Source organism: Cryptomeria japonica, chromosome 10 (assembly GCF_030272615.1).
Source record: "Cryptomeria japonica chromosome 10, Sugi_1.0, whole genome shotgun sequence".
Lineage (NCBI taxonomy): Eukaryota > Viridiplantae > Streptophyta > Pinopsida > Cupressales > Cupressaceae > Cryptomeria > Cryptomeria japonica.
Window position 1 is genome coordinate 493559222 of NC_081414.1, and position 25116 is coordinate 493584337.

At 36.5% G+C, this 25116-nt stretch overlaps 1 protein-coding gene across 1 annotated transcript in view; it reads right to left on the minus strand.

Annotated features, from left to right (window-relative positions):
- The window catches only part of LOC131039368 (inositol 1,3,4-trisphosphate 5/6-kinase 4), a 283984-nt gene that overhangs the window by 243691 nt on the left and 15177 nt on the right, over nt 1-25116 (minus strand). The window contains exon 3 of the mRNA XM_057972096.2: nt 22719-22917. Coding sequence (XP_057828079.1) covers nt 22719-22917 — 199 coding nt within the window. The remainder of the gene's footprint in view (nt 1-22718; nt 22918-25116) is intronic.

Sequence of the window (25116 nt, forward strand, 5' to 3'; positions counted from 1 at the left end):
ATCCCTACTACTATTTTTTTAATCTCCATTTCCCTTGTATCAACTTCTTGTTCTTTGATTGTAGTCATAATAGATACCTGATTTTCTGATTTGTGTAGAGAGAAATGGGCCATGCTTAGCTGGTAACAGAGATCATCAATCTCACTTTCCTTGCCTTCCGCAAATTTGATAGCAAGATCCATATCCATTAAGAGCTGCAAGTAGTCTGATTTCATCTTTTCGAATGCTTCTTTGATTATGTGTAATTGCGTACTAGTGACTCCACATGAAATTCCTTTTTGCCTCTAATCAATTTGAGTTTTCCACATAAGATCTTCAATATATTTGTGAGAATCATCTGCCCTTGTAATACTTGCATAACTTTCTCCTCGGTAACTAAAAATCTGTCCTTCAAATCTTGCAATGATAAAGGCTTAAATTCAAATTCATCTAAGGAACATGGGTTGTCACACAGTAAATTTTCTGATTTGTTCTCAATTGTGGAAGCATTATCACTATCACACTTAATGGATTCTCCAAATGTTACCATGCACTCTTCATGAAGTAGTAATGGAACAGCATTGTGATTATATATGTATTCACCAAAGGAGTTCTTCTCTTCACTAGTTTTATATGTTGATTTGTAGCTAGGTCGGATCCCTTCTGGGGCCGACCAAGTACATAAAATGTTGAGTGGCTTGTCGGCCTTAGCATTTTGATGTATCACTTTATTGTGTAAACCCTATTTGGGTCCGGCCCTATTCGGGTGATGGGTGTAACCTGTATAACTGACTGGTGTATGTAACGTGTAATTAAGTGAGACTCATATTGAGTCCTACCCCAAATGAAACTTGTAATAAGCAACAATTGATGTAACTTGTGAATGGGCCTTGACCCATATCTGAAATGTAACTCAGCTCCAAAATATACAAGGCCGACCAAGGGTTATTAAGGACATAATCACCTATATAAGCAATGTAATCTGGGCGATCAAACAGACAACTCAAGCATTCATTCATTCAGCGATCTACTTCTAATTAGCAGTGAATTTCTCCTAAGTACCAGCAGTGAATTACTTCAGTTAGATCAGCGACCCATCTCTTGGGCGAATCATCCAAGAACAGCGATTTCTTGATTCAAGGCTGAGCGAATCATTCTCCAAGGTTGCAGAACTTGTCAGAGGGTTGGCATATTATCCTAGAGTTGTCGGATAGACACTCAGTGACAGCGAATTGCACTTCAAGGATATTTTGATCAGATTGTCTCAGATAAGTTGTGCCCTAATTGATCTATGTCTTCAAAAGACTAAGTTGTAATTTGCTTCTGTGTTTATTCTAATCTGATCTGAGATTGCTTGCTGGGTTTTTCACCTCCAAGAAGGAGGTTTTCCCAGGGTACTGATGTGTTGTTCTTGTGTTGTTTTGTGTTGTTATGTGTTGTATTTTCAGTTTCAGTTATTTACTTTCAATCTGATTACTAAAAATCAACATTATCAATAGTAATCTACAAATCACCAATTAAGAGTTTTGTATACCTCTCACCTGCAACAACCGATTCTTCCTTCATGATATCATCCTTAGCTGTTTGGAAACTATCAGGCGTATTTGTTTCAACTTGTTCTTCATGAATCAAGGCACAATTAACATCTATATTTTGGTCCTCATCTCTACTTGGTTGGGATAGATTTTTCTCCTTACTAACTCCACAATTATGATCTAGTGTCCAAGCCTCTTGACATGTGAAACAAATCTGCTCTTTTCTCATTTGGTTCCTGCTCTTTTTTGGAGATCCCGAAACCTGTAAACCCATGGAGATTAGTTCCTTTTCAATCATTTGTTCCCTGAATCTTTCAATTTTCTGCTCAATCAACCTTTTGGACAACTTATAAGCACAAGGTGAGACTACCAGCTCCTCTCTCCAAATAGCTAACCAATCTGATTGTAACTTCCTGCAGATATCATCATCCTCATCTAGGATCATGGACAATATGTCAAACATATTTGTCTTCACCTTATCTGAATGGCGTTTCCTGATTTCAACAACGAAACAATTGAACATCTGAAGAATCAACTCATCACATTGGAGATCCAAAATAAGGAAAAATGATCTAGTCCATGCCATAATACCTAAGATTTTAGCCCTCTTACCAATAGTGAGAGCTTTGACATCACGTAACCCATGAAAACTATCCACAATCAGCTGTAAAACCTCTCTCATAGTATCATCCTTATACAGAACTATAGGTGTTGTAATCCTCATAATCTCAGATAAGCAGGTAGTCACCAACAACTTGATTTCTTCATCTGGATGTCTAAGTCACTTGAGTTGCTTCAAGGCATCCACTACAGGAGACATGGCCAACTGTAACAAATCATGAGGTGACTGGGCCACATGAATCAAACATTCCTCTACCTTATTCAAAGTGTTCAAAACATCATCTCTTGACTGAGAATGTTCAGTGAACTTGCTGCCTGCTATATTAAGTGTTCTGGCCAACTATTTAACGTCCTTTGTTGCCATAGTTTGAACTAAAATCAAGTTTCTTGTAGCACTCAAATAGGCTGCCCCTAAGTTATGCTACTGTTTAGTTGATCCTGGTGCTTTTGATTTTAATGTTTTGCATTCATACATTTCTTTATTTGCAAAATATGTGAATAATCAAAATGAACATGCAAAATAAATTTCGTCAAGAAATGCTAGAAACCACCAATATCAACTATATGTCACAGACCAAAGACAATAATTCTCAAAAAACTTCTTTATTACAGCACCAAGTAGAGTTCAGTAAATACAACCTGTATGCGGGAAAAGTGGGCTGATAAAACTTAATATGTAAAAATGTTGTTAAATACTAGTCAACACACACACAGGACTTCTTGGTGCAAGCTATGGAGTAACGTAGTGTTACTCAGTTTCCCAAGGAGGGTCCCATGGTTCTTTATCTCACAATGTCCCTCAAACCAAGGTTTTTGCTCTCAGATCACTGAGCAAAATGGTTCAGGGATGGCAAATGCAAGAACGAGGGATGCTCTGATAGATTTCTAGAATGAAATGTGTTATAAGCTATGTATGATAATAAACTAAATGATAAGATGACAAGATTAGTATGAATACTATCCTAGCATACTATATTTAATCTATGATTGAGCTAAAATGATAAAGAAACTATTCTAAATATGCATATTAGTCTAATTCCTGATCTAAAAGAGGCTAAATGATGAGCATATATGAAATGAAAGCTTGAATATATTTGAGCATAAGTGTGATGCTACAAATTTGAAGGATGATTGTTGAAAATGGAGGAATGAGAGCTCTATTTATAGCATAAACAGGGCAATGGATGGTCAAGATTGAATGGTTTAATCAAGGGTTGAGTTTGAAAGTTGGGGATCCATGTGCACAATTGGCACCAATGAAATGGTGACAAGTGTCAACATAGGGTTGGGTTGAGAGAAGAGGTTGGAGGCATTAAAGGCCTGAGAAGATCTCATGGTTATCTAAAGGCTAAGGGTCAAGTCTAAGTTAGGCTTACCCACTGGATTAAGAGTTAATCCAAGGATAAACCTTTGTGCAAATGATTAAGAGATAATCATGGTCAAAGCATTAAAGGCCTGATGAGACCCTTGGGTTAGATAGAGGTTGAGTCAAAACAAATGTTTTAACCATGTAGGAGGGTTTGAGTTAACCATTAATGGTTATTGGAGACTTTGGGGATTAAGTGGTTGAAGGTTGAAAACCTTCAATGGTTATCAAAGACTTTGAGCCATTTAGTGGTTGAAGGTTGAAAACCTTTAATGGTTATCAAAGACTTTAAGGGTTTTGAGAAGTGACTTCCCTTTGCTTAGGGATGTGACAAAGTTTAGAGGAGGGGTTAGGTTAATTAGAAGCGATTAGAAGATTCTAGAAGGGATTAGAAAGGGGTTTGGGATTTTGCAAGTGGATGGAGGGATAATAGGATTTAATTGAAATAAAGTAATTTAATTCAATTTGGTTGCAATTTGAGGAAATTAAATAAATTAGATTTATAAAATTTAGGATAACTATTTAATTAAATTTGAATTTAATTAAAAGTGGATAGGGGAGATTTAATTGAATAAAATGATTTATTCATTAAATGGGTATAGTGAATTTTATTTAAATAAATTGAGTTATTTACTTAATAAAATAGAGGAATGTGGATAATTTAATTAAATTGGATTTAATTAAATAGAGAAATGAACATAAAATATTCATTTAGGAATATGGTCATTTTTATACGTCTACATTTTGCCCCTCTTTGAAGTGACGTGTGTGCACATGTTATTTCAAAGAAAATGATGTCTTATCATGATTTATGATCAAATGCAATTTTTGTGTCGCTCTTTTGATTTGCCGGCCGTGCCCCGGTTTTGATTTGATGCGTGATGCCCCAGATTCGAGATTTGATGGTGATGGATTTATCCAATATGAGTGTTGGTATAACTTGTTTTGATTTGTGATTTTCCAAGTTATGTATAGATATCAATGTGTTGTATTGATCAAAATATGATTTATTTGCGTGTTCTGTTTCAAGTTCAATGTCTGTGAAAAGCCTGAGTTGTGTTACAAGCCGATATGGGTTGGAAACTTGAGTTGTGTTACAAGCTGATATGGGTGGGAAACTTGAGTTGTTTTACAAGTTTATGTGATTGTGGAGACTTGAGTTGTATTACAAGTTTTGATATAGTTTTTGAGAACTTGAGTTGTGTTACAAGTTGATATGAAATGATAGGATTTTGAACTTTGATAGAGATAAGCAAATTGTTTCATGTTGTTGATGTAAGTTTGATTTTGATAGCTTTGTTTTGATGTGGAAACTGATATTGGATTTGATGTTGAGATTTGATATGATAATGCCCCCTCGGGAGGTCGTTCATGCACACAAAGCATGAATGATCTCTCGAAAGAAGAAGAATGTTGTTTGAAAGATAGAAGAGTAGATAGTGATGGCATGCATGGGTTTGATAAGATTGATTAGATTGATTGGAATGAGAGCAAGTCTTGTTTCAGGTATGACACCTCCTGTATAAGACATGGATGATTGAGCGTCTGGTTTCAGGAATGATAACGCCTGTATAAGATATGGATGATTGAGCATCTGGTTTCAAGAATGATACTGCCTGTATAAGACATGGATGATCGAGTGTCTGGTTTCAGGAACGATATATCCTGTATAAGACCGATCAAAACACCTGGTTTCAGGAACAATATATCCTATTTAAGAACTGATCAAAACATCTGGTTTCAGGAATGATATATCCTGTATAAGAGCTGATCAAAACATCTGGTTGCAGGAAAGATACATCCTGTATAAGACATGATAGAAGATAGTTTGGAAGAATGATAGAAGATAGTTTAGAAGAATGATTGAAGATAGTTTAGAAGAATGATTCCATGATGATGTGATAGGTATACATGCGAGGGATGCAATGATGAATGATGAATAATATTTTGAAAATGAGATGTATGAAATGATATGCAACTAATTGTAAAATGATATGTAACTATGTGTAAAATGATATGCAACTATGTTTTTGGTAGCATCCTCATTCTGCATTTGCCATCCGATATAGCCATTTGTTTGCTTTCTTTGTAGATATCATCATTGAGCATTGATTTGTTTAGGATATGTTGAAAATTTATACAAGCATAATGGTATAATTGAACCATAATGACCTGAGAAAAATTTACATGATTTTTTATTTTGCAAGATAGCACAAGCGTCAAGGTATAATTGAACCAGGACGACCTGAGTGCGTATTGCGTAAACATACAAGAGTTAACCTTTGTCCCATACAAATTTGAAATGTCCTCAGTGATATGCCACCTGATTTCTTCATAGGACAAATTTGCATGATAAAAAACTTCACTCACAGATAGAAGACAAATAAAACATCACATTCCTTCCTTGCTTCTCTAGTCGTAAGACATCCTTGAGTCACTTAGGAGATATGATAAGCAAAAATTAAAAACCATAAGTAAGCATGCATGCTATTTGAAATGTATTCTTGTCAATTAAAACATCTTGCAAATAGATCTTTGTTTAGTTGAAATCAGTTCAAGTCTGTGATGTTTAGCCTTCTCGCATTGTCATTTGGTATTTGTTGGTTGTTTTGATCCTTGTTGTCTTGCTACGTTTTTGGTCTGATGTTGAAAATCTTGAAGACGAGATGTCCCTAGCGAGGTCAGGATTTTGCCCCTTGTTGTTGATACTACTTTGATATGGATATGTACACTGATCACCAAGCCATGGTGGGATATTATTTGGATAATGGTTTCAGATAAACCAAGGACAGTGACTACACTAAGTATGTCCAAGATTGATAAGCATTTGTGAATTTCTGGTGATGTCTCAGATGGGTGGATATGATATGTACAATATGATTTGTGAAACATGTATTTCCATCAATTGATAAAGACAAGGCTAACTAGAACAAAATCCAGCAGTCATACTGATTGATGTCATTGTTATGATTTGGTCGATGATTGATAAGAATGTCTGGTTTCAAAGAGTGAGTACCCCGTATAAGACCGATCTGTCTGGTTTCGAGTGTACCTATCCTTGTATAAGACATGTTGATGTTGATGTTGATAGATGGATTGATTATCAAGACTTGATGATTGATAGGAATGTCTAGTTTCAAAGAGTGGGTACCTCGTATAAGACCGATCTGTCTGGTTTCGAGTGTACCTATCCCTGTATAAGACATGTTTGATGTTGATGTTGATTTCAAGTAATGAATTGATTAACAAGACATGTGATAAGTTTGATTGCAGACTTTGAGGGTTTTCCTGTTGTTGATCTGATTTGATGGATGGTCCATGTGTTCATGCTTTGATTTTTTTTATTTTTTTTTATTTTTAGTTTTTGGATTTTTTGATTTTTTTGATTTTTGGATATTTTGATTTTTTTGATTTTTTGGATTAGAAGAAAGATGTATTTGGTTGCCCCAATGTATATCAAGACAAGGAATGGATGAATGGATGACTGAACCATTAAGGTGGAAATAGATTTGTTGTCCATAGTTTTGATCAAGATCAAGGATGAAAAAGGGGATATGGATAGAGATAGGATATAGATAGCACTGGATGATGGAAGAAATGAATAGATAGGATAGATAAATATGAATTAGAGTGAAGCAAGATTGTAGAAATAATTGGATGATAGAAGAAATGAATAGATAGGATAGATAGATATGGATTAGAGTGAAGCAAGATTGTAGAAAGAATTGGATGATAGAAGTTATGAATAGATAGGATAAGGGATATGGATTAGAGGACATCGGAGATATGGTAGGAAAAATAGAGTGGATGAACTTTGCCCTCAAGCATAGAGGTTTCCATTTGCAAAAAGGTGATATGTAAGATTGTCATAGTATTTAGCATCATCTGAATAAGTGTTCTCGAATTTTTCAAAGATAGAGACCCAACCCACACTTAGAACCTCTGGAAAATTTCAACTGAACATTTCTAGCAACTAGGAAGCAGACTCAAAAGGGAATAAGAATCCCAAACTGGATCAAGGTACTTAGTCTTTGATTACCCATGTGTGTGCAAGTGGGTTCATTCTGGCTCATATGATCATTGTAATCTTCAGAATCCAACATGGCTAGCTACATGAGTTACCTTGACTTCAAAAGCATCCTGGATAGAGCCTCGTTGCCAGCGAGCGTCCATAGCCCCGACGAGGTTATCGTTGTAATCTCACAAATATTGCTCCATTGCCAGCAAGGCGTCCATAGCCCCGATGGAGTTACTTGCATGTTCCCATAGCCAATTATTATGATATTGGATTTCATTGCATTTTGTTTTTCTTGATATTCATTTTCTTGCTCATGCTTTTGATATTTCTCTCTTTTTTTTCTTTTTTTCTTTTTTTTTCTTTTTTTTGCATTGGCTTGTAAGTGATGAAACTTACATGGGTCTGATAATTACAGTGGCGCTAAAGCAAGATTTTAGATTTTTCACTAGCCATGTCTTCAATTTAAGAGATCACGATGATTTAGAGAAATCGATTAAGTGTATGAGATATAGTAATCAAAAGATGTCGGTACCAAGATACGATAAGTGGTTCTTTTCTGGATTGAGTGTGTATCCCAACCAAAAGAAAAATGTTAAAGAGGAACAACCTCGGATTCTGAAGCATTTCATGAATAGATATCTAGGAAAAGGACTGAACAATAGATTCGAGCATGGGCAAGTATGTGACAAAATGACACAAATTCCTATTTCACGGATGAAGGATTTATGCAAAGGATTGAATGAAAGGGATGGAAGGATAGAAAAGAGGTGTTGGATAATAGATAGAATGTTTGAAGATTTGTGCAAGGATAGATAGAAATGTTTTTTGGATGAGTGTTGGTACTTGAGAAGTGATGAAGAGATGGAGGAAAATTGAATTTTGGGACAGAAGGACCCTAAATAGATAGAGAAAATGATAGAAGAATATATTTGGGAAGATGTTTAGATAGAGGGTTGAAAGAAGTTCAAAGATGTGCTCCTCATTGATCTTTCTGATGGATCATTTGAGGTGATGGATTGGTGGATGGAGGGAAGTAAGGACCCAAGATAGATGGAAGGGATGAAGAGTTTGATTGTGGAATGAAAGGACCTAAGATAGATTTAGAAGAAGAAGAGTTTGACTTTGGATTGAAAGGACCTAAGATAGATTTGGAGGATGAAGAGATTGACTTTGGAATGAAAGGACCTAAGATAGATTTAGAAGAAGAAGAAGACATTCCTTGATCTTGATCTTGACTTGGAGTAGGATCATTTGAGTTTGTGCTTTTCTCTTGATTTTGAATTTAGAATAGTGGAAGAGATGGAAAGGATATCATGCTCTTGCTTAGGAGGTGGATGTTGAATGGGACTCTGCTCTTGAGATGAAAGGGGATCATCGGGGATGGAATACCAAAATTTTAGGGGATCATCATAAGAAAAAATGGGATTAGATTGGAAAGTCATGATATTGTGATCTTGATTTATGTTAGGACTCATTTCCTTTGACTGAGTTTCGTTGTCAAATGCACTGGGTTGGTTTTGGATATAACGTTTGATGTGATGAAGGAATAACTGATGAGATTTGAATAGTTGACGATTGATGTATAAAAACTTATTTCTTTTGATGAATTTGGAAAAACTAGGTGGTTGTTTCTTCAACGTGATGTTACGATAGAGGTTCTTTCTTCTCAGAATAAGGGGACTAGTCATGCATGAGTGATCAATGGTTTCCTTTGATTTGTTTGGATTTAGTTGATTCTTGTTTTTGAAAATTTTCAAATCTTACTTTATCAAAGTGAAGGCTGCCCCTTCACGACAAAGTGTGTCAAATGATATGGATAAAAGCTTCCCGATCTGGAAACTGGATTTGACAATTTGAAAAGTTGAAACAAGTGGTGTTTGTGAGATAAAATCCGTAAGATGGTAAAGGATTCTGATGACACTGATGATGAAATTTTTCCGGATTATGATAGGAGAGACATCCTCTATTGTGCGATTTGTTTAGGATTCTGACAATGTTTGTTTGACACAAATTTAGCTTGAGAAAAAGTTTTAATGGTTTGTTTTCGTCACTCTGTTTGATGAAAATTGATGTCTGATGAAAAAGGCTTCTAAAAGGTTTTTGAAAATTTTCAAAATTTGCCTCGGTTTTGCTCTTTGTTTTTCGGCCTTGGATCACGCGCTAGAACAGAGTCTACATGCGCTACTGAAATAACTCGATGCGCTAAAAGACTAACCACACGCGCTAGGCTGCCCCCAGACACGCGCTAAAGTTTGGTTTTTGTGAAAATTCCTGTCTAATTGTTGAAAAAGTTATGCGCTATCCTGGGCCTGTTACGCGCTAACTGTTTGACTACATGCGCTAATTTTGAGTTTCCACGCGCTAAGCTATTGTTTCCACGTGCTAGACTGTTTTTCGGATGTGCTAAAGGATGTTACACTATTTTGTCTTAAGATGAAAACGCTACTGTTTTGAACCAACGCGCTAACTTGAGGTTTGGATGCGCTAACAGAAGTATTCCACGCGCTAAAAGATTGCTCTGATACGCTAAACTGCTCTGATATATTTTGACTTGGTTGAATTTCTGTGATTTTTGGAATTTTTAACACTCGTGATTTTGATGGATGATTTCTTTTTGGATACTCAAGCTTACTATGTCGAATAGATAAATTCTTGATCACTTGGTTTGATATTCCCCTAATCTTGTTAGGTGAAAGTCTTTCCTAAAGATAGTTGAAATGTTGATAACCATCTCAAAAGATGCTTTGTTGGATTTGGAAATCTTCTCCACTTTATGATTCTTCCTTGTTTGAACTGACTTTTGAGTTTGATTGTTGGATACTTTGCAAGATATTTTAACATTTGTGACAAGAATACATAGCACACATGAAGACAATGATCATCCTAATGCTAAACATTGAGTGTATATGCTTTTGAGGATGTGTTCAAATACTCGATGTTATCACTGGTTTGATTTACAACAAAAGACACATCAGATAGACTCTTTATTCAAAGGTGATTGACAATATCATAGCCCACTAGTCTCGATACTCCGTCAGCTCAAACAGCCTTGTCACCCCCTAGAGGGCGCCCGTTTTTTTGCCTTTTGTCAGAAATTAACTCAAAATGAATTGCTTCACAATTGAGTAGTTATCTTGGGAGATATATGGTGAGTAATCTTGGGGGCGGATTCTTCCCCACCCTTGCACTATGATATTGCCAATGTTTGGCGACTGACTCGGTTCAAAGTTTCTAATGCTATGGTTCGTAGTCAGGCTTCCTGTTCGGCCGTCAGTGATAAACTCCCTCAGGAGGCTTCCCAACCTTTAGAACAAAGGCTTTACGTATCTCAAGGATACTGGGGGAAGGCTAATCGCTGCGCGTAACCGTTGAAAAGGACTTTCGTCACTTTCCACATTTGATTATAGTGGGTTGGAATACTTGGCGTCAAAGTCGTTCCCCACTTAGGTCGTTCCCTTCACACCGGCCATAAATGGCTTTAAGAGTTGATTGCAACTCCTCGGGAAGGCAGGCCTGCTAAAGGATGTAACTGCTTGAAGTACAGAAAGCTTAAGAGTGGTTTGGCTTTTTGGTCACCCGGTTATGGGGAGAGCATATACCTTCCACTTTCGAGACAAGGCAATCAAGTTGTTCTTTTTAGCCTTCAAGACAATGATTTGCTAACTTCTATTTGGAGATGTTGCTCCAACAAGCATGATGTTCTTTTTAACCTTTCATAGCAAAGTGTGTATTTCCAAAAGCTTTTGAAAAATAAGCCTGGTCAACAAAGTAAATCGTGATGTTTGGTCAACAAAATTAAAGTCGATAGGGGAAAACTTTCCCTCTTTGCCTTGCACAAAATGAAGATGAGGTTCTTTTACTTTGCAAAATGAAGTGAATCCTTTTAAACACCAAAGGATGGTGAGGTTCCTTTTTAAAACTTTTGCCAAAGTAAAGCTTGCTGGTTCTTTTTACAGCTTCCAAAATGAAGTGTTTTTCCTAACTTGCAAGAATAAAAGGTTTGCTTTGTTGTTCTTTTTACCATGCAATAAAGAAAGATGAAGTTTTATTTTAAAACACCAAAAAGGAAGGCATGAAGTTCATTTTATGCATCCAAATGAAATGATGAGATTTATTTTAACTTTTGCAAAAAGGAGAGAGTTCTTTTTTACCAACTTTTGTTGAAAGAAAGTAAAAAAAGAAACTTAAAGCCTCTAAACTAACTCCTTCCCCTACACAAAAAAAATATTAGAACCTGCACATAGTCCATGATCAAATGTTAGTGTGGGCTTACACAAGCCTAAATTCTGATCTTGGTTACAAATTTTACAATCCTGATCCTGAAATGCCCTGAAATTTGACTAAGTCTGAAATTTGGAAGATCTTCCAAAAACTAGATTTTGCATTATAACTCCTAGAGGTCCGAAACCCCTCTCAAACATCCTGACAATATATATGGAATATAACTTAAAGTATAAGAAACTCTTTTCTCTTTCTTATACTTAAATGTTATATTCCATAAATATTATGCCTCCCACAAGCCTAATTTTTGACTCTGTCATAAATTTTTGGCTCTGCCAACTCTATGCGCTAAACTATTGCACAGATGCGCTAAGAAAAAGCACCTACATGCTATTATGTGCCCCCAATGCGCTAAGCTGTTTTCCCGAAGCGCTATTCTGTTTTTCTCCCACGTTGAGACCTATAGGAAAAGATTAGTGGAACTCATGCGCTAAAGAAAGGACTTCATGCGCTAGAGTATAGACCCCACGCGCTAAACAGTAAGCGGGATGCGCTAGACTGTTAACCGGATGCGCTACTCTGTTTTTCTCCCGCGTTGATACCTACAGGAAAAGATTAGTGGAAGTCACGCGCTAAAGAAAGGACCTCACGCGCTAGAGTATAGACCCCACGCGCTAAACAGCAAGCGGGATCCGCTAGACTGTTAACCGGATGCACTAGGGAATGTTTCCCACGCACTGATTCATGTTTCCCGCGGACCTGCAAAAGTGGTTAAATTCAAAAACCGATTTGATATATGGGGTCTAGCCCCACGGTGGGCGCCAGAAATGTATGAGGGAAAAGTGGGCTGATAAAACTTAATATGTAAAAATGTTGTTAAATACTACTCCACACACACACACAGGACTTCTTGGTGCAAGCTATGGAGTAACGTAGTGTTACTCAGCTTCCCAAGGAGGGTCCCATGGTTCTTTATCTCACAATGTCCCTCAAACCAAGGTTTTTGCTCTCAGATCACTGAGCAAAATGGTTCAGGGATGGCAAATGCAAGAACGAGGGATGCTCTGATAGATTTCTAGAATGAAATGTGTTATAAGCTATGTATGATAATAAACTAAATGATAAGATGACAAGATTAGTATGAATACTATCCTAGCATACTATATTTAATCTATGATTGAGCTAAAATGATAAAGAAACTATTCTAAATATGCATATTAGTCTAATTCCTGATCTAAAAGAGGCTAAATGATGAGCATATATGAAATGAAAGCTTGAATATATTTGAGCATAAGTGTGATGCTACAAATTTGAAGGATGATTGTTGAAAATGGAGGAATGAGAGCTCTATTTATAGCATAAATAGGGCAATGGATGGTCAAGATTGAATGGTTTAATCAAGGGTTGAGTTTGAAAGTTGGGGATCCATGTGCACAATTGGCACCAATGAAATGGTGACAAGTGTTAACATAGGGTTGGGTTGAGAGAAGAGGTTGGAGGCATTAAAGGCCTGAGAAGACCTCATGGTTATCTAAAGGCTAAGGGTCAAGTCTAAGTTAGGCTTACCCACTGGATTAAGAGTTAATCCAAGGATAAACCTTTGTGCAAATGATTAAGAGATAATCATGGTCAAAGCATTAAAGGCCTGATGAGACCCTTGGGTTAGATAGAGGTTGAGTCAAAACAAATGTTTTAACCATGTAGGAGGGTTTGAGTTAACCATTAATGGTTATTGAAGACTTTAGGGATTAAGTGGTTGAAGGTTGAAAACCTTCAATGGTTATCAAAGACTTTGAGCCATTTAGTGGTTGAAGGTTGAAAACCTTTAATGGTTATCAAAGACTTTAAGGGTTTTGAGAAGTGACTTCTCTTTGCTTAGGGATGTGACAAAGTTTAGAGGAGGGGTTAGGTTAATTAGACGCGATTAGAAGATTCTAGAAGGGATTAGAAAGGGGTTTGGGATTTTGCAAGTGGATGGAGGGATAATAGGATTTAATTGAAATAAAGTAATTTAATTCAATTTGGTTGCAATTTGAGGAAATTAAATAAATTAGATTTATTCAATTTAGGATAACTATTTAATTAAATTTGAATTTAATTAAAAGTGGATAGGGGGGATTTAATTGAATAAAATGATTTATTCATTAAATGGGTATAGTGAATTTTATTTAAATAAATTGAGTTATTTACTTAATAAAATAGAGGAATGTGGATAATTTAATTAAATTGGATTTAATTAAATAGAGAAATGAACATAAAATATTCATTTAGGAATATGGTCATTTTTATACGTCTACACAACCCATAAGGTAACTCAAAACCTGATTAATGTTGTTGGTTGATACCGAACTGCTCACTGCTGGGAATAACCACGACACAGTCACAACTTTCACATCCCAGGTTTTTTGTCTTAATAGCACTTATATTCAGTCGGCAGCTCTTCCAATTTTAGCTCCATTCGTTCACCTATTCTTTCTTCTACACCCACAATATGTCTAAACCAGACATGGACCACATGCAAGTTATACTTAATTTGTAAATGCAACCCGTGATCTCCTTATTTCCCACGACCTCTCCACAGCGATTGGCACCAAACTTAAATGGCTAACATAAACTTCCTATGTTGGCACCCATAAATGTTAGTCCTCTCCTTCACAACCGTGCCAAGGTGTTCTGAACTGCAACTGCTAAGTCTACGGTCTGTGTGCAAATATGCAGCATTTTAGTGAGCCAGCTGAGTACTTGCCTGAAGGGCAATCTGTTGTGATATCCTTCCAACATCCCTGCTGCTACGGCTTGGACCAGAATGAAAATATTTAATCTTCAATTGCTTCCTATCCTATGGCTCGAATAAACTCAGTTTACTTGGTTAAGCATTTCGTCAAACAGTTGGCAGGCTAGAATTGATGGACTGATTTTTAACTTCTTCTGAATGTTACTCTGTGGTTTAGTTGTAACCTGGTGTGTGTTTTTCAATGTATGGAAATTTGTAATATCCCCAACAATTTTTTTCAATTTGTTTCCAGTTACAATCACAACAAGAACACGTTAAGGCTAGGAAATCAAGATTCAATAATGCTGAAGTTGTAACCCTTCCACTTTCTGATCACCAAGTGCCCAATATGCGAAGGTGAGAGCATACGGTGTTGAGGGGATCATTAGCTTCAAATAACTGGAAATAATACAATGCTCGGGCGGCAAGCCAACCCCTTCCACTTTTCAGCAGGATATGGAAAATATTGAAGATCACTTGGCGGTAAACCAGCCAAGGATAATACAAGAAATTAAAGAACAATCACTCTACCGCTTATGCAGCGGGAGGACTAGAAATGAAATTTACTATCAACTCCACCACTTATTCAGCAGGAGGACAACATTACAATCAACTCAACCGCTTATGTAGCAAGAGGACACTATTACAAAATATTCAAAATAGGCGGCTAAGCCAGCCTCTTCCACTTACGCAGTGGGACTACAAGCAATAATCCAAAAGATAGCAATTAGTACTACTAACTAGCTTTACAATGCACATTATGGATTATCAATACATGAAATATCACTATCCCAAAGATAGGCGGCATAGCCATCCTCTTCCACTTATGCAGTGGAACTAAGAAATAACATAACTTTGTTGTTAGTACTACTAACCAGCATTACAATCATATAGAATGAAGAATCAAGTGTTGATAACAAGTCCAACAGCTGCAACAATAAAAGATAATCACTCCCAAACCAACTTAGACTACTCACACCAAAAAGCTCTTCTAACACACAACTATGAAATTCTGAAAATCAATAACACGCACGGAAAACACACAGACCAGCAAGCTACGGACAACCCAAAATGCTCATAACTTCTCCAAATCAACTCCAAATGACACAAAAACAGAAGCAAATGAAAGCTATGACTAAGGCGATGCAACCAGAGACTCAAACCTGCACCACGAACACCAAAAACAGCCAACACGCAACCCAAGGCAGCCAAGAGATGGTACGACCCAGCTGGAAAGTTTGATTTGCTGCCAAAAATCAGAAAGAACACCAAATGAAACGCCAAGGTAGAAGAATGATCGCCCTCCAGATACGCTTCCAACGAGCTATTACCCAGAATAATCGATTGCACAGGCAAGGAGATACGATCGAATCTTCGCTTCAGCCACACCAAAAACCAGCAACACTGAGAATCTGAAAATGCACACTAAAATCGAACCACACATTCAGAAAATCCAATCACAGCTAGGAGTTATGTCTCACACTCGAAGTCTGTCAAGAGCCCTAGGAGGTATTCACCCTCGAAGATTTTCTAGAGTTAATCTGACAGCATAATGGTGTAAATTGTCTGAGATACCAAATGAGAAGCCCAACACTCTCATTTATAGATTTTGAGGGCTCAAATTCAAATTCACATTCCCTCCAAATGAACGCCAAACCCAAATGCGCATTCACTTCACATTATTTTGAAATTACATTTCATTTCTCCTTTCTCCAAATCGACCTTCTCATAGGAGCAAATATTCTTTATAAAAATGACAATAAAATCATAATGTGGCATCCAAGGTAGATAAGTGAAATATATTATAAAATTAACTTATTTCTCCATAAGGCGTCCATCTTGCCTTATTAATATTTCACTTTATAAAGTATTTTTCCTCAACAATAAGTCGCCCAATATATAATTAAGGAAATGACTTATATATGAATATAACTTAAGCAATCCCTTTTAAATAAATCGTCCAACCTTTGCCTTAAGTTATACTTTAATTTTAAACACCATTTTTCATCAAATACTGAACCTGCTAAAACATGCTCCAAGGATATGGGGAAACAAGCTGAGAGAATTGTCCTGCCAGAAATAGTCGCTGAACTGAGCTAAGGAACCCTTGCCAAGAATAGCACCAAAAAATGAGGGAAGACCAACTGCTCAAACTGACCTGCCGGAAATAGCCATCTGAACAAGCCTGCTGACATCCTGCTAAAAATAGTACTTACGAAAAATAGCATACTGCTAAAAATAGTAAGTGTTTCCAAAGTGATTTTAACCACATTCTAAGTAGCCATTGCACTTACTAAAAATAGGAAGTCCAGAAAAAGTCACCCAATGCAGATGCATGTCGAACCATCCTGAAGCTCTCTAAAAGCCCAGAAGGAATCCAGAATCCAAATTGTCAAACTCCCACATACACCCCCTGAAAACACCAAAGAATCCTCCTAGAAAATAGGAAACCCTAATTTCTACTCCTGACTAGCCTACGGGCCTCCGAGATAGGCGAACAGCCAGCTGAACTAATCATTGCGGAGAAGGGGACATTACAATCCGCCCTTCCCAAAATTGCTTGTCCTCAAGCAATGCCACCACAACTCCAAAAAAAATTTAAACTGATCCACACCCAAGCAAGTATGAGCCCAGGGTCCCATGTCCGTCTCAAGAAGAACCTAGCATGCCGATGCAGCGCCACTCTGATCACATCAGTGAAAACATCATGCCAAAACTGCACTAACCTCCCTTGTAAATCCAAAATGTTACCATCCATGATACTCAAATTGAAAATCCCTAAAGGACTAGAATCAATAGCATGCAGCATCTCGTGCCCATAAAGCTCGAAGTAATCAATATCAACAGTGCCACTGTCTATCACAAGCTTGGGCAATAGAAAATAAGGTCTACTCAACTCATGATCAAACTCCACAACACATCTCCATATGGTATCTAATAGAGACACAACTGTCAATGTGACATCACTGCGGAGAAGGAGACATTACAAAACCTGACAAATAGAGGCATTAAGCACAACCATCAAGCATCATTACAGTTTAAAATAACTTCTTTCAAGAACAATACATAGACATTACTTTCATTAAATTAAATTCCATCAGACATAACTCTGCAGGAAGCATTATGTTTCTATCAGCTATGGAAGAACAATAACATAAGTTTTGTACAGCAATAAGAACCTGGCAAATTCCTAGTGCAATAGTCACACCCAATACTATTTTTTTTCTTCAACAGCACTATACGTCCAGCGTTATCATTAATCACGTCCAGCAGGGTGTTTAAACTCACCACAAACAGGAGAAACACACTGCGACTACCCACATAAGTTGTACCAGTTAGAAAGTATTACACAGCAACACGTTAGTTCTCACTTCACCCAAGTCACAGCCGCCCTTCAACAGCAAGTAATGAAGTTGGCCAATAACCAGTCGAACTACAAAGAAAAGTAGATTCACAATAGATATTTGCTTCCACAAGTCAACTTATATGAAGTCGTATAAAACACTTGCCAACAGATAATCGCTCCCAATGTGGTCCAATCTGACAGAAAGAAATGTCTTCAAACTACAGATAACAGTATCCACTTTCAGCCCATGATAGACATAGGACGAGAGTGAGAAGCGAACTGACCCTCAACGCAACCATAGAGGACACCAACAAGCACTTTTCAGAGTGTTCAATAATGTTCTTCGACTGCCAGAGGTATTCACACAATCCTTCTCAAGATTGCAAAGAAGAGAATATTATCCCCACTCAGAAGTGTTGAGATCGTGAAAGACTAAGTTCTCCGTAAAAGATCATTTCGTCAACTAAAAATGTTGCTTGCCAAGAACCCTGAATTCAGTTCTGTGTTTGAAGAACAAGCCACTAGTAAAGTTGTAAGGAAATTGCAATATAAGAAAACGGCTCAATAATTTTTCACAGCAAATGAAAATGCCCCGATATCTGAGAAAAGGCTTCGGAAATAACTAACTTCGGCAATCTTATAATTTTCCCTAAGTGCGGATATGAATTCAACTTAATATAGCGCCTCATCTTATTGACCACTTAAATATTATCTGTGCTAAGTTTTTCCTCCAAAAAATTGTCGTTACTCCTTCAAGATTCGTTTATTTTAATAATTCAATCAACAGAGAATTCACCAAACACGGGAGAGAACTGCCAACATTTGGTAAAAACGGTTGCACAAAGGAGATGAAATAGCTCGACAAAGAGTAGAACGACTTGTTTGCAGAAGTAATTCTTATCATAATAGTTGTAGATGCTCCTGCCCCCTACCACAATCCGTACCAACAGATGAATCAATGTCTGCATGCGAAAAAAAAACCTAGGATTCACAGAACGGGAGTCGCCTTTGAATGGAGATTTGGCACCAAAAATGATTCTCGACTCCACCCAAATCCACTATTTATTCAGTCTGTGTGAATCTTCTGCACTTAATGGATTGGAGCCGCCCAAAAGCCAAAAAGATTATCGACGCCAATGCCAGATTATAGTTTCTATAGTTTGGTATGAGATATTTGATCTTCCCAACTATAGTCTCACATAAATATTTTGGCCTTAATAAGTGAGTGCCCACAAACCATAGGATTTCCCGAAAAGTAATGGCCCCCATAAATTGCTTGCAATATTAAATAATTAAATTAAATCCCGACTCATTCATTATGATAACCACTATCAGTAAGTCGCAAAGCCATAATTTTGCCCAACAGAATTAATAAGAACCTTATATTTGGACCATCCTAAGAGGATAATCGAAAGCCTCCAAAGTATTAATAACGCCAATAGAAAAATATAATTGCTCAAGATATAAGCTAGGCTACAGCAATAGCAACCAAGCCTGAAAGACTCAATTCAACAAACATTAATCCAATCTTTGATTTGATAATCAAATAGTTTCCCTTATGTTCTTGCAGCAACATTACACTATCAAAGAATAAATTAATTCCACTTCACATGCTCATTTTGCCTGATAATAATCTGACATTTATCATTTCCGCCCAATGAATTCTAATTTGTGAACTCCACTTATCTCTGCAACAAACCCTTACAAAATTTGAACCACCAACTTCTGCAATCTGTCTCTACCACTCATAAAACTTCACAGGCTGGCAGGAAAACCAGCTTTGATACCACTGAAATATCCCCTTAGGGATATTACTCCAAATTTTATACAAACTTTTTCACAATTTTTTATGAAAAATGGCTGCATGAATTTAATCACAAAATATCCAATTTTTCGGAAACAATTTACAACTAAAAATCTTTATTTGCAGAAAAAGAACAAGGTCTAAAAACTACATATGAATATTGCCATAATACTTCAGCAGAATATTGACCTTACATCCAATCTCAGCTACAGAAATAAAAGTCAGATTGGATTACCAGCAAATTGCATTTGAAGCACATGTGAGTCACCTGCGTGATAACTCCAACTGCAATGGGTTTTCGTCCACCGCCTCCAAGCTTGAGGGTTTCCATCCCCAAACCAGCTACAAGCCAAAGCTTCCCTGAATTCTCCAACAGAATACAAAACCAAACATAAACCAAGCATGCCAAAATGAGCCTCTCCAATTTATTAAATAGCTCAACCCAGTGACTCTTCGTTCGCCTGTTGCCTGTCTCTAGGAATTCCCTTCAATTAATTAAGTGACTTAACTTTATAATTTGATGTTGACATAAAAAGTCACTTTAATCTTCTTAGATAAATAATTAAATTAAGTTGTCTTTAAATTTATTATGTGTAGACAACTTAAACTTAATTATTAAATGGATTTTCCTAATGTCCCATTACACTTTTATTCTATGCAATAAATAGCATAGATGTTATCTTTCACTCGAAAGCATGAGCTCTTATACTCAATTCTACATTGTCTACAATTCCAACAATAACCCCCCTACCAATAAGTTGTTCAATTCTTATCATATGTTGCCAAAGTAGTGAGGCTGTATCAAATTTAAATAATATCTCCACATTGGGGGAAACTAAACTAGAACTACAAGCCATTCTGTATGAACTTAAAACAAAACAAAATTACAAATTAACAACCCTACAACTTAAAGTTAAAATTTAAAAAAATGACACTATAATCCCTTATCATGCATAAAAAGTTCAAAAAAAAAATCACTCTTACCAAAAACACTTGAAAATTTAAAAAAAATATTATTCAACACTTGATAAAAATGAAAGATTCACTCATCTTTGATGGTTAAATCTTCTTTGTGCAACTATTTCTCCCCTATTGATGTAGGTTCAACTCTCCTATAGCCCTCACCTTCAAAAAAGAATGAACAAACCTTCAAAACCCAGCAATAGCAGCTTGGAGGAAAAAAAATGCAAATTTGATCTTTTGTGTTTGTGGAATGAGTTCAAGAAAGTGTTATGCCCTCACTTTAGAATAAATTCATGCTTTTGTGGTGCTATTGTGGTGCTTTTTTGTTTTAAAAGAAATGATTTTTTAAGTGTTTTTTTTTCATATTTATGGGCCCAAGGGCCTTTGATCTTTTGTGTTTGTGGAATGAGTTCAAGAAAGTGTTATGCCCTCACTTTAGAATAAATTCATGCTTTTGTGGTGCTGTTGTGGTGCTTTTTTGTTTTAAAAAAAATGATTTTTTAAGTGTTTTTTTTTCATATTCATGGGCCCAAGGGCCGCAAGTCCCTTTAGACAATCTCAAGGACAAACTGGATAACAACCCATACCGGTATTAAGGGGGTTCCTAGGGACCCAATAACATAGATTGCATACATGCATCATATCATGCTTGTACTCTCAAAGCCATCAAGGCTACATCTAATGTTGCTTTCAAAGACTTTCAAGTTGTATTGGATTATTTAAAAGTAAAGAACGTGAAATAGGAGATTGAGAGAATCACCAAGAGGATGGAGGCACATTCTTGTCTTGAGTTTTCTTCTCACTCAGAGATTGGGTACATTGCTTGAAAGGTATCACATTTTCCCCTTAGTAGCAAGAGAGCCTTGGTGGTATGTTCCCTAGATTTGTAGTAGTGATTGCAAAGTAATTCTCACTATACAAATAGAGTAGAGTTGTGGAAGTGGAGTATGTCTCGGTTCACAAGAGGTTGTGTGCTTATGGATAGCATGTTGGTCCATATAAACAGGTTGCACGATGTCCTTGTCAATAGCATGTGTACCTATTCACATTTGTTGTGAGTTAGTTGTTTACAACATGTGTGTCCCTGTTGAACAACTTTTGATGATAGATAGTATGTCCAATCTAGGTGGTTCATTGTTGTTGATAGTGTATCTATCCCTCTCAACTTTTGATTAGGCTGTTGTGTCATGTACTAATGTCCTTACTTTTGTTCAAAGTAATGTAATTAGCAAAGGAAAGTTGGAAATATTAGATCTTGGTTAGTAGGTACAAATTAAATGTTAGAATGTTATCATTGTTCAAGTGTTCATGTCTGTTTGTTATCTCTAATGTAATGTTAGTTTTATGTTAGTTGGCTAGTAAAATGATTGCATAGATAAGATGGATCTACAAGAAAAATGGAAGAGATGGCTTTCTAAAGCCATATATTGAAATGCAATTTGATAGCTTGTGAAACAATATATCATTTGTGTTATTCTCTGTGCATTATACCATTTGTGTTGTCCTCTATGCATTCATTGTGTAGTTTACATTATTCTATGTTCCTGACACTTTTAATCCACTCTTTCAAGAACTGTAAGAACAAGTTTGTATAATATAAACTCAACTTTTCAATTTCAAAAAAAAGATAAAAAAGAGGGGCTTCTGCAGTGGCCATGGCATTTGGTTTGGCATATTTCTATTCTAGATTTCCATTAAAGGAGCTTCTATACTTCAAATGCCCAACCTTTGGATGAAGATTTTCACCAACGAAGCTATCTTTCTACTTCGTTTTCTGTCCAAAATATGAAATTTCATCCAAACTAAAATCAAAATATGAATATATGTTCTTTGTGCTAATGCAATGCAAATAGGTGAGATATATTTTCAAGTCCCCATTATCAAAATGGTGTTGTCTTTTCTATCATTCTATATTCACATTATGTGCAAACTAAATAAGTTTTATAGGAACTACGAATCTTAAATTACTTTGTAAAAATGAATTGGATAACATTTCAATTAAATATCTATTATGTACAGGTACAATAGTGAATATAATAGTTAATCAACCATGATGCACTCTAATATTTCCAATTTAAAAGCATGCTCATACCTTGAAAAACAATGGCCCAGCTTTGACTACAAAAGGTATGAAAAATAACTTCATCTAGTTCAGTGGTCACAAAAACACAAGTATCAGCAGAGATTTCCCAAGCTGATGAAATTTCTTGAAAGCTTTGTTCTGGACACGAAGCATCAAACAGAATCAATTGTAATGTATATAGTACTGCCACACTTCGAATTGATGCCTCCTGTACTCAACACACCCGAAATTAATGACATTTTCTCCTAAGCATTAAGACTATAAATCTTAATAATTATCAGTAAAAGAAAGTCCTATTTTAGGCAGGTTAATCATCTAGCTAATTTAACACAACATTAAGGCTCTTGCATGCAAGAAAAGTTCATTTTCTTCAACTAAAGAGTGTTCCATCTAACTGAAGAAATTAGCAACAATGGCAATTGTTTTCCAGGAAAATACAATAAGTTAGTTTTTGTCAATAGAAATGGGTTTACTTTATCTGAGGAAGTTATGGACAAAGGCAATTATTTTCCAGGAGAATATAAAAAGTTAGTTTTTGTCAACAACAATGGGTTTCCTTTAGCTGAGGAATTTACAGACAATGGCAACTGTTTTCTAGGAAAAAAAAAAAAACAGGTTGGATTGCTTCGACAAAAAAGGGTTTCATCTAGCTAAGAAAGTTAGGAACAATGGCAATTGTGTTCCAGCGAAAAATAAAGTTATACTGTCCACAATCAGGAAAACATAATAAGTTAGTTTTTTCTCAACACCAATGGATTTCCTTTAGCCAAGGAATTTACAGACAATGGCAGTTGTTTTCTAGGAAAAAACACTATAACAGGTTAGATTGCTTCAACAAAAAAGGGTTTCGTCTAGCTAAGGAAGTTAGGAACAATGGCAGTTGTGTTCTATTGTGACGTTTTCACACATAGCCCCATTGCAAATGGGAAGCCCCAGTTTTTTTGCTTTTTAGGGTAGTGTTTTGAGTCGCAAATCTTTGCAAGTAAAGAGTTAGGGATTTTTCAAAGAGTTTTCCAATAATCATTAGGTCAATTACACCAATAATGATCATATGGGCATTTTGACATCTTAGGAAGTGCTAAGGTAAGCCAAAGAACAAAAAACGCAACTACCTAGGGTCAATTCTGACACCTTCCTATTTTGTGGGATTCTGGTTTTTTTGCTTTTTTTATTTTTGGCTTGGGACCGATCCGAGAAGCAGCTTTTTCGCCTGCTTTTTTGCTTTTTTCAGCTTTTTTGAAAGTTGACCTAGGATTGGGTCGCTCAGGTCATGGCAACAAGGTTCCTATCTTCAAAATGAAAAATTTGTATCTCCAAGAGTGAAAAGCAAGGAAAAATCTCCAAGCAAGGCGTTGATCCAAAAAGTTCCAAATGAACGTGACGAACAAAAAGCTTCACTAAGTATTTATGGCCAAGAGAAAGTTTCTAAGTGGAGGTAGCAATGTCTCAAGCCAGTCCAAACTCCGCCATGATGGAGAGAGCAATGTCTCAAGCAGTAGCAAATTCCGCCATGCAACATGAAGACAATGTCTTGTGCCATAGCAAACTCCACCCAAGGAAAAGTTGAGAATGGCTTGCCAATGTACAAACTCCGCCAAAGAGAAAGTTTCTAAATGGAGAAAGCAATGTCCTGTGCCATAGCAAATTCCGCCCAAGGAAGAGTGGAGAATGGCTTGCCAATACACAAATTCTACCTTGACACTTAACCAAAATGGCTTGCCAATACATGAAGTCCACCATGTATACAAGGAAGTGTCTTATGCCATGTTGAATTCCGCCCAAAGTCAAGAGAAAAATGTCTCAACTACACATGAATTCCGCCCAAGGCACCAAGAAAACGGCATGACAACAAGCCAACTCCTACCAACACATAGCAAAAACGGCATGACAACAAACAAACTCCTACCAACACATAGCAAAAACGGCGCAACAACAAGCAAACTCTGCCCAACACTTAGGAAAATTCCTTGTCCAAGAAGCAAATCCACCCAAGGAGAGGATAAGAAAATTGGTTAAGTGTTGATACCTTGGGGAGAAAAAAAATCAGAATATTGGCTAAGTGTTGATGCCTTGGAGAAAATAAAATTTGAAAATTTGGTTAAAAATTCAGAATATTGGCTAAGAGTTGATGCCTTGGAGAAAATAAAATTTTAATATTTGGTTAAGTGTCAAGGAAATTCCCTAAGCAAGAAGCAAAATCGCCAAGGAAGATGAAGGAAAATTCAGCAAGTGTTGGTAAAATGAAAGAAAAGTTGAAATCAAGTGCCAAGTTTGCCTAAGAATTGCCAAAATTCCTTGTCCAAATGTTAATTCCGCCTTAGGAATAAGAAAAAAGCTTTGACCCAACATCAAGTCTGCCCATCTCAAGTTAAGAAAATGTCTTGGCAACACATGAATTCCGCCTCCC